This window comes from Anser anser, assembly GCF_964211835.1.
Source record: "Anser anser genome assembly, chromosome: 11".
Taxonomy (NCBI): Eukaryota; Metazoa; Chordata; class Aves; order Anseriformes; family Anatidae; genus Anser; species Anser anser.
The window spans coordinates 23,371,053-23,384,955 of record NC_139732.1 but is presented as its reverse complement, the minus strand read 5'-3'; the positions used below and the strand labels follow the sequence as shown (position 1 = coordinate 23,384,955).

Genomic DNA, 13,903 nt, shown 5'->3' with positions numbered 1-13,903 from the left:
GCGGTGGTGTTGGTGCCGTGCCTGAGCCCCTTCCCCAGGCTACCCCAGGGACTCAATCGAGCCGGGGTTGCCCCGTGCCTACCCCAGACGTGGGCAGAAGCCCCCCAGACCGTGGGCCCCACGGCAGCACGGAGCAGCCCGGCTGCAGACAGAGCGTGGCAGGGCCCCATCCAGGGCCGCTGAGAAATTGGAGACTAAAACCAGCCCTAATTTCCCATTCCCGTCCTTCCGGGGGAAGCAGGTCCTGGCACCTCACACATGCCATACAGGGGGGGCACGCCTGCACGCCCCCTCCCCAGGCCTGGGCACTGATTAAACGGCTGCATTGCGAGGAATCGCACGGGCACACCAGGTTAACTAAAGGCGAGGGGTCCGGCGGCCTCCCCGGCCCGCAGCGATTCCTGCAGAGGTGGAGGGAACGGGGAGCAGCCCGGCGGCTGCTCTGAGCTGCGCGGTGTTCGCAGCGGTGCCGGGGCCGATGACCGCACGTCACAGCAGGGGGAATGGGGAGGGATCCTTGGCGTGGGCAGTGAACCCGGCACAACGCGGAAGAAACGCACAGAGGGCAGGGCACACGCAGCACACGTGGGACATTGCTGAGGCTCCAGAGCTGGGCTCGGGGAGCTGAGAGGGCGGAGGGCCCACAGGTCCCAGCCGGGGACAGAGCCAGCCAAGTACGGCGGCAGGTCCAGGGCAGAAGCTAAAGACCTGGATGCACCATTACAAAATAATCCAAAGAGTAAACCACAGAAATCACCGAAGCACCCCCTCCTTCCGCATCAACGTGCACGAGCCAGGCTTGTTATTCCCTCCTGCACAGGGCTGCCAGCACACAGCTCAGCTGTGCTCAAAGCTCCACAGAGCGAGCTGCTGGAGCGTCTGTCACACAAATGCATTCTGTCCAGCTCTCGGGGTAAGTTCAATGTGTTTTCTTACCCCTGTTGGAATGCTGCTGTCCAGTAAGTGCAGAAAGCCTGTTTTACCAAGCAAAAAGACCAGCAAGACCTCTCCGGTTGGTTTTTAGGTGCTTGTGCTCTTGGGGCGCACGCGCTCCTTGCTCCAACTCACCGCCTGTTTGCCCTTGAACAACTTTCCTTGATGGTGCTGCGTGCCCAGACTGCTCTCCGCACAAGCCCAGACTTCTGCCAAATTTTACTTCTCCGGCTTTGCTCATCCCTGATGAAAATACTGAGAAGGAACTAACAGACCTGGCAGCGCCTTTCCCACAGAGTATCTTTTTCAACCTTGTCCCAAAGACTGTAACCACATTTACCGAGGCATATTTTCTCTGAAATCAATTCACCATATTTCCATTGGTTTTATTTTCATCCAGCAAAGCTACAAGGCAGGTTTTCTAGGATTTGGCATTGCTGCCAGCAGCCGACCCGGCCCAACGAGCTGAGCCGAACGTGCACAGGGTGAAGCTGCTGCCAACCCCGCAGGGAGGCACCGGGGGGACGCAGCTGGGCCTCGGCCTCTCCGGGTCACCTCAGGCACATCCGCATGACCACAGCAAGGATGCAGCTGCACGGGGATTGTGCCGAGACACACGGGAACTGAGGCCTGGGCACAAACTCTTCTCTTCTGCCAGAGGCAGCATCCCCAGCTGCCTCTGGAGAGCCCCCGCCGGAGCTGTGGGAGGGCTGAGCACATCCCCCTCGGCCCCTCAGAGGGGATCCCACCTCAGGCCGACCATGAAAATAACCTCGAATGCTTTGAAGTTACAAAGCTGTGGCGTGGGTAGTAAGCCACGTACGTGACTGTGGACTTACGGCGAAGTCGAGAAGAAACACTGCAAGTTGTTTTGTGTTTTTTTTCCAAAGTGCGTGCATGCCACAGTGCCTTTCCTTATGCAACAGCTCGAGCAGGATACACCAAAGCCCCAAATCCACACGTGCTCGTCTTCCCAGTGCTTCCTGAGCTGGCAGCCACAGGGTAACCGGAGGGATTTATTCCGCACTCAATGGCCACTTTCTCTTGGCAGAGGGAAGATGCCCTTGGGAAAAAAACCAAAACAAACCAAAAAAACACAACAAGACTTTACACTGCAAAATGAAAACTTTCATTGTTTTATTCTTGACTGCAGCTGTTTACAGAAATATAGTTGCGAGTATACAAATGTCCCAATAGAAGCAAAATATTTTTTTTAATATTTAACAAGTTATCACAGGATAGCTAAAAACATAGATGCAAATGAAATATCCCCTCATAGAACAAACTGAAAACACTGGGTATCAGTGCTTTGAAATCCCATCTACGAAAGCCATATACACAGAAATGCACGAAGGAATATCTGGTGCTACTTTCACATTGCAGGACAATGGAAAAGGCAGCTCAGCAGTTGATCAGTGCACTCCAGAAAAACATGGCAGAAAGGCAGGTAAGCCACTCAAGAAAGATGCAGGCATTAACAGAGGTAGAAAGCTCTCAACTTTTTTGGAGCTTACTCATTAGCAACAAGCACGTATGTAAAAATTTGAAATGGCCTCATTTCAAATAGCGTTTGGAATTAAAAAGCTTCAGGAATACTGGGGTCTTTTAAGCAGGACACTGGAACTGGTTCCCAGTTCTCCCATCCCTAGCAGTGCCACTCTCTTTTGAACAGGGAGAGCTCTGCTCTCCCAGCCTGCGGAGCCGCCGCGCGCTCGTGCACGGGGATCTGTCTGGGCAGGGGATGCTCAGGCCAGGCCTTCACCCAACTTACCAGGGGGCAGCTCCATGGACTAAAAAGAAGTTTAAACAATTTACGTTATCTGAACATAGGACCCTTTGCTAATCTGAATACAAAAAACTTGCACGTAATTAGAGTATTTTACAGCGGGCTGTGGATGGGCGTGGGAATTTTGGAGTCTGAACTGAGCACTTGCAAGGAGAATTTCGGTGAGAATCCCATGGCAAGCAGGGAAATGCTCACATTCCTCACCCTCATCCCAGTACACCTGAGCATTAGAAGCAATTTCATAAACTGTAACAGCAAGAACTAGAGAAGATCATCTCCAGAAGCGGTGGAGATCAGGCTAAAAAAGAATACACTTGCTTTCGGTTTGGCAGAGATGCTTTGAAAACACCTGTAACGAGACAACGGTGTCTATCGATCAACCTAACGCCAAATTGCTGTGGAATACATCTGGTTTGGCAAGAAGAATCACGGTGGACTAATGCATGCTCTTGATTTTACATTCCGGATTTCCTTAGAGTTTCATCGCTCACACAATCTGTAAGAGCTCGGAACAAGTTGGGGCGGCGTTCCTCACGGCTAGGAACCAGGGAGGGAGCTTTCACACGGTTTCAAGGAGAGTGCTTTAGCCATCAGCTACTTCAGTACAAAGCAAAACCAAAATGAAAGATGCTTCCCCTTACACGCAAGAATCAGAACAGAAGAGGAATGACTGACAGATTACGTTTCCTCATCCCAATTCAAATGCAACCCAGCTGAGCAGCAGCCGGCATCCTTTGCTACGCCAGACTGATTAATAACCCCCCCGGGAAAGAACTGCTCGTGTCAGTTCAGCTCCTACTGAGCACCACAAACACCACTACTGTGTCTGCACGGGCTGCTAGGAGACTCAGGCAGCTGCCCTCCACACCCACGTTTGCCAAGGCACTCGGGGAAAGCTGGCAGAGGAGCACATGGATGCAGAAAGCGAGTGCTGCTGCCGAGCCCATCCAGTGGGCAGACCCCTAACCAAAGCTGTCAGTTCTACTGCTTGGTTACATCATGTTTGCAACTATTAATAAAAATATATAAAAATACAAAAGTGTACAGCTGTTTTAAACAGTCACTTTAACCCCACGGACATCAGTGAAGTTCAAAAGCAGGGCAAGTTTCTGAAGCAACTCACATCCAGTACTTGAAGGCGTTTATACAACTATTAATGAGCTACTACAAAAACCTCGGCAGATGAACTCATACGAAGGAAAATTAACATTATTTCAGGTTTATAAAAATGTAAATATTAATAATATTCTACGCATATGTCTACCACTATTTATAATAGATATGATTCCTCTATATACATATGTACAATCCTAGAATATACAGGCATTGCATATTTACATACCTATACAGATGAAAGGAAAAGCCTCTCCTGTGTAAGCCTCTCCTCACAGCCCCATGCTCACCCAAGTTTATCACATTTCAAGCAGGGATCCTCTGCGCTCGACACTCAGCCTGCAAGTGCACAGACGGATGGATGCACCTGGGTGTACCCTCAGGTGACTGCTGCCGTTCCTAACTGGCATCAAGCACAGTCACCAGCAATCAAGTTCTCTTCTCACTTTCAACCTCCAGCTCAGAGCATGCAAAGCAATTCCTTCTCCTCGCTCGTTTCTAACGCTCAGAGAAATGTCCACAATCCTTTATACTCCTCTCCTGTAACTACTCTGAAAAAGTAACCCGACTACTGTCATACAGATGCGTGACATTCCAAAATTGTCAGTAAAAGCCCCTACCAACTCCTTGTGAAGGTGCATGCGCATGCCTGCACGCACACAGGCGCTTGGCAGCAGCTATGTGCAGCTCCAGCCCAACAAAAACCTTTCTGATTTAAACTACGTTTTAAGATGAATGCAAGCTTCTCACTTGTTTGGTATTCTTTCCGAAGACTCTGCAGAGATAATAGGAGTGGAAACTCTGTTCAGGCAAGTCTTCTTTTCAAAAACTAGATCCTAAATCAAAACTCACAGATTTTCAGTCTTGATCCCCTTACCTAAATGGGGGGAATGCCCATTAATACAGCTGCCCAGGTCCTTAGTATTTCCAGTTTTAAAAAAAGCCGAATTTACAAATGTTTAACTGTTGATGTTTTATTCTATCATAAACTAAATTGAAAGTAATCACCCTGCCAACAATTAAAAGATAATTAGAATGGTCGATGATTAAACATCTACTTTGAAACTGTAAGGCTGAAATTGTTCCTTCAACTATTTTTATGTTAAATAGCAAAGCATTTGGCTTGAGTAAGTGCTGAAAGAATACGGAGTGGAGAGGCAATTAATAACAAAACATGGACTTGCTAATTAAGCAACAAAGCACCAGTAACTTCCTGCCAGAGGAGATGTTTAGCTAAGAATTTTGTGTATTACATTATTCATAGAATCATAAAATCATAGAATATCCCGAGTTGGAAGGGACCCATAAGGATCATCGAGTCCAACTCCTGGCACCACACAGGTCTACCCAAAATTTTAGACCATGTGACTAAGTGCACAGTCCAAACGCTTCTTAAATTCGGGCAGGCTTGGTGCAGTGACTACTTCATATGAGTATTTTTTATTATTCTTAACAACGCACAAGCAGATGAGAAGTCACAACTGGTGGTTAGCAGAGAGGTCTCCACAGATTTTAATCTGTGCCAAGAAATCATTGTTCCTCAAACCGTCACGTACCGCAGACGCTGTGCAGAGAGCGGATCGCTGGTGCTTCAGAGGCACACGCAGCTGGAGAGCGCAGCCCACGTTTAACATGGAGGGTCAGAGAACGACTCTTAGGAGGGAGCTCAAGCAGCACAGAAGACAACACGCAGAAAACCCATCCGAGCAATGCAGCTCTAGCTTTTCATTTTCCATCTAGTAATATCTTTTATACTTAACTGCTGCTTTGTGGATGTGATAGCAGGTTCTCCTTTATAATTATGTCAGGAGATTAAAATTTAGAGACCGAAAGTCTCAGTATCTCCTCACTTTCTCAACAAGAATGGATTAGACTTGAACACCACTCTCTCAGCTCTGCAGGCAAGCACTCCATCTGCTCGCAGCCTAACAGGCACACCAGCGTGAACATGCAGGGGAGTAAACAAAGGGATTAAAAATGCAGAATAAGCTCCAATTATCAATATCAACTGCTTAATCACAAAAGTAAATGTTCAGGACTGATAAAACACAGATGTGGCTCACACTGTTCTCATGTCTTTCTGCCATGAAATCCTGCAAGCTGTCCTCAAGTTCTTTATTGGGTTATCAAACCTCTCTCTTTATCCCTCCTAACAGCTGTTTGCAAGCAGCAGTTCAAGCACTAATCAACCACTGAGCAATCTTTTCATTCATAAGACAAATACTTTTTGTAACCAAATCACATGTTCAAAGTGTTGCACATTTAAACATTGACCTAAAATGGAACAAGATAAATTTAAACACAAGAAATGTTATCCAGAAGTGAAAAAATATGATAGCACAGCCCTTTTTTTTTCTTTTTCTTTTTTTCTTTTTTTTTTAATAAGCAGCCTAAAATACACACGCAATTCAAACATACCCTTCCCCTGGAGCTGTAGCAGTCTTGGTATGAAGTTCTCTTTTGGACACCCATCTTATTAAATGAAGAATTGGTCCCTGGTGACTTGGCACTGACCAACAGCACTTCAACATAAGGATACACCCCTTCAAAACAATAGAACAAACTAAAGCAGCATACGAGTGAATTTATCATTCCTATTACTTCTGTGTATGAAGGCCCCAGATGACACGCAACAGTTTGTCCTGGGACTGCAATCCTGCGAAAGCCACCAGTTCGTTTTTGAGAAACTGGCTACTGACTTCCCCAACCATCTGCAAATTGTTTCGGTCCATAATTAGCAGTCTTCTACGCATCCTCATACAGGATTTAGTCAATTCTGCAAGATTGCCTTTTTCATATCATGAACCATAACAGGATTTTGTTAATATTTTCTCTTAGTAGGAAAAAAAAATAAAAATCACAGGAAGAAAAATTATGGTTTGGGGTTATAAAGCAGCTCTGGACAGTAAGAAGCAGGGAATTCTTTTTCTCATGATTAGAACTTTAAACATTTTAGCGTAATCATAAATTAAAAGTTAAAACATAGAGGCACTAATAATAAAATATTAAATAGACGTGATAGTGGATAAAAGCTGAATGGCTCATTCTGAATGAAATCCCATTTTTCTATATATGCCTAAATGCCTACAGGTTTCCTTACTAGATTGTATTGCTGAGTGACAGACACACCAAAACACACAGTGAAGCTTCTCATAGCCAGTTGGAACAATAAATTGCCTGATGGAATGGCGAGAGATGAACAAGTTATTTATGTTGCAAAAAGTACTTAAATACTCAATAAAGACATAACAAACCCCACCCCACCCCCACTGTTATCAGACGCCACGTTGTGGTAGAACATCAGACAAACTCACAAATTTACCACAAAAATGTGTGGCAAAAAGAATATTTTATATATATGTATATATATAAATTTTTATATTTATGCCAATGTACTCACTCAGTACAAATAGCAAAATAGTATACCATTTCCTAAATACAAAATATAGCTTTCCAAAAAAATGAAACACACATTAGATATAAACCATCCAAAACTTGAACGATTGAAAACTGTATTCAAAATTAAATGACCCAGAGCAGGTCTCTTTCTGAAAAGTTCCCTTCATATCGGCAAGAAGCCTTACTACTGAAAACGTAATTCAATGCCTCTCAATGAGAGAGAGAAAGAGAGAGACAGAAAGAGAAAAGAAAGTTATGACAGACTGACACACAGGAAACAACATTAAAACAAACAAAAACTCTACACGGCTCAACTAAGCACACGAGTTAGGGAAAAAACACAGTAAACAGACTAGAGTTACTTAAAAACCATTTACAGACTACTCTTTGTTATTTAAAATAACAAAACTGAAAAATGACATGATACCAGCTACACTATACCGAGGCATAATAGCCATACATGACAGCTGTTCGGCTCTAGCTGCGCTAACAGCTTTCTACGTGCAGAAGGAGAAGGAACAAGTATCGGGACGAGGCTGTAGTGAGATATCACAAAACCTTCTGGACTGTTGGAGCACCCGAGAAATTCACATGCCTCACAACACAACTGCATGGTTTGGAGTGGGTTGTCTTTACTTTCTGTAACAAGTCGTCTTCTTTTTCATTGAAACTTGACAATCTAGAAGCTATACTTGGGGGACTGTCAGTAGGAAAAAAAAACGCTTCGAGTTTGCAATGAGCTCAATATGCTCCAAAAACGCAACAGCTCAGGATGACGTGAAATTTTCAAGAAAGCGTAAAAATGATTTAATTTGCCCCCTACTTGGAGTAAAGTCAAACTGGAGATTTACAACAGCAACAGCTGGAAACTGACTGGTTAAGGGGGTTTCTTGCATTTGGAGGGAAGTGGAAAAATTGTTTCCTCTTTCCTTAATCCTTATTTCTCAGAGCTTCTACTGACTAAGCAATTTAATACCACGACAGTAGGTGCCATGGATTCCTAAAAGCTGCTTCTGATCTTTAAAGCCAGTAGATATCTATAACGTTTTTAAAAAACACAATGTGAAACCGAGGAAGAGAGAAGGAAAAACATGGGAAGAACAAAAGGGAGAAGACTGGTTTGAAAATGGATAAAGCAGCTTTAACGAGATCTGACCCACATGGTCAGAGCATGAGACACAAAAGGAGCTGCTTCCTTAGCCAGGCAGAATGTTCCTTTCAAGTGGAAGGTATTTAAGAGGATAAGATTTTTAGAGTATAATTTAATTAAAAGTTCCCCTTCATTTCTTCATTTTGTTAGAGCCACCAAACCCTTTCTCTATGTACAGGTACATGTAAGAGACACAGAAAACCGTTAATCACATTCTCAGATGGGAAGCACCCACCTCTGTCCGGCTATCTACAGTAGCAAGCAATTCTCTGCTTGTTTATTATAAGTATCAATATTTTCATTGCCACCTACTGCAATTAATAAATCACAGTATTAGCTCTCCCACTTAACTGTAAAACATGCAATCCCTTCACTTACTGATAGCTATGAGTCATGGCTCATGTCACGGGTATTTGATGTTTCTGCTTCACTAGCTTTTCTAATCAAAAGAGGGGATGTGAAGAAGGAAGAGGAGGAAAAAAGTAAACATGGTAACATGTATTACCTTCTAACAACAATAATAACTGACCAGATATGCTTCAAATTCAAAGAGCATCCCACTCTTAGTGGGCATTAGGAGTCGGGTAACAGTACGACCCCATGCCCGAGTAAAACAAAGCATAGCTTTTCAGCATTATTGGCACTATGAATCTTGAATCTCAAATACTACAATCACAGCCTTAGGTGCTAGACACTGCAACTGGCCACATATGTGCTCTTTAGAGAAGAGGGCCACTTTTTGACAGGAGCAATCAGTTCCACGCTGCCTAATCCAGAGTCACAAGGTTTGAAAGGATCTACGAAGTCCTCACCTCTTTCTTCACTGAAGTTCTGCGGGAAAAAAGGCAAGCAAAAATAGTTAGACAATTAACAAAAGTCATCCTCTTACTTCTAAGTAGTTACTTCACCTTGAAAGTGTCCTTCACAAGCAGACATGAAACTATGAGTAATATCAGAATGCAGCACTCATTCAAACAGCAGGATTACTTTCCTTCCACTCAAGTTCATAACTTCACTCAAAACACTTTCACTTAAGTGAAGCTTCTGGGAGATTTGGGGTGTCAACCCGCTTTTCTAAAGCCAAGTTACATACTGTGGACAATACTAGATTCCAGAGTCCTACTGTTCTCAGTACTCATTTGTAATCAAAGCCTCTTTCACCTCTCTGAAAAAGGCATCTTCCAAGAGCAGAATGTTTCCTCGAAAGAGCCAATCCTGTCAGCTCATTTTTAACAGACTCACCACGGGACACATGATACCCACCATATTCTACAGAAACTTGTTTTCACATTACATTATTGTAACCCAGAAGGCAACTTCAGAATAGCACAGACTTGAGGTGTGTTACCCAATAAGCCTTAAGTTTTTATACCTACAACCATATTTTATAATGCTTTTATCTGCCAAGCTGTCAGAGATTCACTCGCTCCTTCCTACTAAAGAACTGGACTGTAATAGCAGATGACAAAACACACAGCGATCAAACAATAAACCTGTCTCAGCCAACTGTTTCACCGAAATTCTGACCTTTGACTGTTTTAAATCACCCTTCATTCTAACCACTGATAGTATGTTCTTAATTCAGCATTACTGATATTTTAGCTGACCTCCTAGAGCATGGTGATACAGTCACAGGGAAAACTTGCTGAACAAACGGCGTGGCAGGAAAGAACCTGTAAACCCAAACACATTACTTACTTGCCTAACTAAAACGAGCCAGCCATGTTGTTCCCCTGGTTTTGCAATGACACGAGCAGATCATCTATTTTCTCAATATTCTGATTGGGTGCCATAGCTGAAGGCAGAGGAGAAGTCTCAGGTAGCTGCTGGGAGAGAAGCGTTGGCACTGCTGCTTGTCCCTCACCCTGTGGCTGACCTGGCTGACTTATAGCCATCAACTCATCTGGCAGTGCAGCTGGTCCAGAAGGTAGCAGCTGGCCGCAGTCTGTTAAGTAGAAAGTGAAGAACAAAAGGACCGTTTAAATTAGATTAATGCATGTAGTAAATCGGCCAAATTCTTTATACATATCCGTATTGACTATAAATTCTGTAGAAAGTTACAGGCAGTTTTGTTCACATGATAGCTTTTGGTTATCACTCCCTCAAAGTACAAGCACAAGCTCAAGGTATACACATGGTCTTATGGACTCTGTATTATACCTATTAATACCTTTATATATATGTGTGTGTATATATATATATATATATATAAAAGCAATATATAGCTAGAAGAAAAACAAGATGTGCAGCACAGAGAAGTATTGGGTATGCCCACGCTTTGTCTTGATAAATTACAGCTGTGTATTTCTCAGGTCAGGAACGCACAGCCCTTTACAGACAGATGAAGCGATCTGTATCCCAGAGAACTTACAATAAGGGCTGGATTCAGAGATGAGATATAGAAAAATGCAGACTTATAAAGTTAAGGGAGTTTCAAATACACTTCAACAGAGAGTTTTCTGAACTACGCAGCCTCAAAAATTTTTCCTTTTCTTCAACAATGTGTGGAAAAAGTAATTGCAGAAACTTTGAAAACCAAATACAGTAGAAAAAGATTAGTGGAGTTGTCTTAAGAGAAAATACTCTTTTTTTTTGCAGGTGTATAGATATATTATTTGTATGTCTATTGTTAATATTATATTTTATATTTCTATATAGATATACATAAAATTCTAGGTTGTTTCTGTTGCATACTAATTCTAAGTGTAAGAAACCAACAGGTATTTAAGCTAAGAGTTCTCTTACATTGCTAAGAGCAACATGAATACATACACCCTCAATTGTACTGCTACATTACTTATCTCAGGAGTTTCTGAAAAGTAAATATAGAATTGAACAATCATTATCTTGTGGACTCCAGTTAGTAGCTCTTCTAAACTCCAAGCTCTGAATTAGGCATCTACCACTTACTGTTCTGAATGCCAAACAGGAATATTCCTGAAGTTTGCTGAGATGAAGCAGGAGAATTCTGCAGCTGGTTGATAGCACCTCCTGCTGCGTTGTGAAATAAAGAAGCTTGCTGCTGTGGAGGAGAAGCAGTTCCTTGCATTCCTGCCATGCTGTTTTGGGAAGAGAACATAGGAGACTGCTGTAGCTCTTGCTGGCTCATACTGTTCTGCAAGGCAGACATGGAAGCTGAAGAGATGAAGAGGGTGACCTGTTGCTCTTGAGAACTTGGTGACCCTTGGACCAACTGAATTTGGGGTGAGTTATGGAAGATGGCTGGCTGCTGTGCTTCGGCCTGGTTGGATCCAGGATTCTGTAGAGAAGACACTGTAGTTTGACTCTGGAATTGCATGGGCTGCTGCTCCTGGTTCATCGGTGCCATGTTCGTCTGTGGATGAAAAATGGATTGGCCTTGTTGCTCCTGATTAGTAACTGGGTTTTGGTTCGGGTTGAAAATCATGTTTTGTTTTTGAGAAGCAATTGTACTCATTGCACTTTGATTACTGAACATCATGTTCTGCTGCTGCTGCTGCGGCTGCTCTTGAGATGGAGGACTACTCTGAATAGCAACTATTGAATGCTGAGGCTGGAAGATAGCTCCTTGTTGGTTCTGGGGGATTGAACTGGATTGGATGGAGCCCATTGATACTTGAGGCTGAAACAAACCTTGCTGAGCAGGCTGAGTCTGCGGCTGTTCTTGGGGAAGCATAGAACTCTGGATATGAGCTATCTGTGTCTGCTGTTGGAAGGAAGGTGGTTGCTCAGTGTTTGTTGCTGCCTGAAGAGGAGAAATGGAATTCGGGCTTGTAAAGAACGACATCTGTTCTTCTTGAGATGCTGGGTTGCTTATTGAACTCTGGGAAAGGAACATGTTGGCAGACTGCTGGTCTTGAGGAACTGAAGAGCTCTGTAATACGCCCATGGTGCTCTGTGAGTGGAACATTGGAGGCTGCAATTGGTCAGAGGAATTAGTACTGGTCTGGTTGTGGACAATGGAATTTGGACTGTGAAAAATGGAGCCTTGTGTTTCCTGTGGTATATTCTGAGTATCACCAATAGGATTCTGAGAATGAAAAAGCTGAGCTTGTGAGTGTGCAGACTGCTGCATAAAGTTTGCTGACTGAATAGACATGATTTCTCCGCCCTGCTGGAACAGACCACCCCCTTGTTGTTGCGCTCCACTTGCCTGAACAGACATCATGTTTTTTGTAGATGAAAAGAGATTAACTTGAGGTTGATTTTCTCCACTGTGCTGCATTTGAACCATGGTCTGAAATACAGGATTCTGCATCTGTTTACTCTGTCCTGAAGCTTCCTCTCCATCTGCAGAACTTGATGCCTGAAACATATTAGGCCCATTGTTAGAGACCTGCTGCTGAGCAGTCGGAGTAGTCTCACTTCCAGAAACGCCAGGAGATGAAGAGAATAATTCACACTGCATTTGCATGTCTTCGCTTGTTGACAACCCACTCATTATATGTGAAGCCTGCTGGTAAACAGGTGACTGTTGGAGGGCTCCGTTCCCTGAAGTTGTTGAAGAGAACAAATCAGACTGCATTTGCGTGGCAGCCTGGCAAATGTTTTGTTGGATTCCTATCACCATTGCTGCGGAAGTCTCCATTGCCTGCTGCTGCTGCTGTTGCTGCTGCTGCTGATTGGACAACGCATTTTCAGGCTGTGAATGAACATTTTCACCTCTTCCAGGCAAAAGGTTCTCTGGTCTGGAATGGACAGCTGTCTCTGATGAGGAAAATATCCCAGGATTTACACTATTTTGTATCTGACTAACTTGCTGAAAGATATCTGCATTTAGCTGATCTTGAACATCCTCACTGCTCTCTGACCCAGAAAATAAAACAGAAGATAACTGCTGTTGAGCTTCCAGTACCTGCTGCACCAAGTCAACATTTCTACTGCTGCCTGTGGCAGTGTTAGTTGGAAAATTTCCAGCTTGCAGTTGCTGTATTGTGTTCTGTAACTGACTCACACCGCTTGCTGATGAGAAAATACTTGATGAAATCTGTTGCTGTAATGCCTGCGCTGGTTCTGATAGTGTAGACTGTTGTGTCTGTGATCCATCAGTTAATTGTGACAAAGTGACTACCGTGCCATCTGATTGCAAAACTTCTCTGGTTTGGGAATCTCTCGTTTGGAACTGTGCAGCTTGCTGCAATAATGCGTCACTGTTCTGCAGCTGAGCTGGAGTAGAGACTGCTGAAAAGCTACCAGGCTGGGAAATGTCCTGTGTTTGGATTGTAGTTAGAGTCTCTGGATTATACACCTTCGGCTGTATTTGTTGCTGCTTTTCACTTTCAGAAGGTAAATGGGAAGCAGAAGTTGGTATGCCAGACATGCTGCTTTCCAATGTTTGTTGAGTTGGTCCGACCACCTTCGAAGCCTGAAAAGAGCAGCAATACATTAAGCCATTCACATGCTTATTCAGGTTACACTTATCAGATTTCCACCAGTCCGTGATGTTCAGGAAAGACCAGATGGAAGATTTGATGGCTATGCATCTTTCCATACATAACCAGAGGAGCAAGCAAATGTCTGGGAAAACAACAGAAATGCTACTT

General features: G+C 43.8%; 1 protein-coding gene across 7 annotated transcripts in view; it reads right to left on the bottom strand.

Annotated features, from left to right (window-relative positions):
* Nucleotides 1-2,053: 2,053 nt before the first annotated feature.
* NFAT5 (nuclear factor of activated T cells 5) overlaps nt 2,054-13,903 on the bottom strand; it is a 65,708-nt gene continuing 53,858 nt past the window's right edge. For 6 of the 7 annotated variants that reach the window (XM_083851825.1, XM_083851824.1, XM_083851828.1 and 3 more), the window contains 3 exons: nt 11,292-13,725; nt 10,080-10,326; nt 2,054-9,212 (listed from right to left, as the gene is read on the bottom strand). In XM_083851825.1, coding sequence (XP_083707951.1) covers nt 10,088-10,326; nt 11,292-13,725 — 2,673 coding nt within the window. In that variant the 3' untranslated portion in view covers nt 2,054-9,212; nt 10,080-10,087. The remainder of the gene's footprint in view (nt 9,213-10,079; nt 10,327-11,291; nt 13,726-13,903) is intronic. The other variant, XM_083851823.1, reaches the window with a different exon arrangement.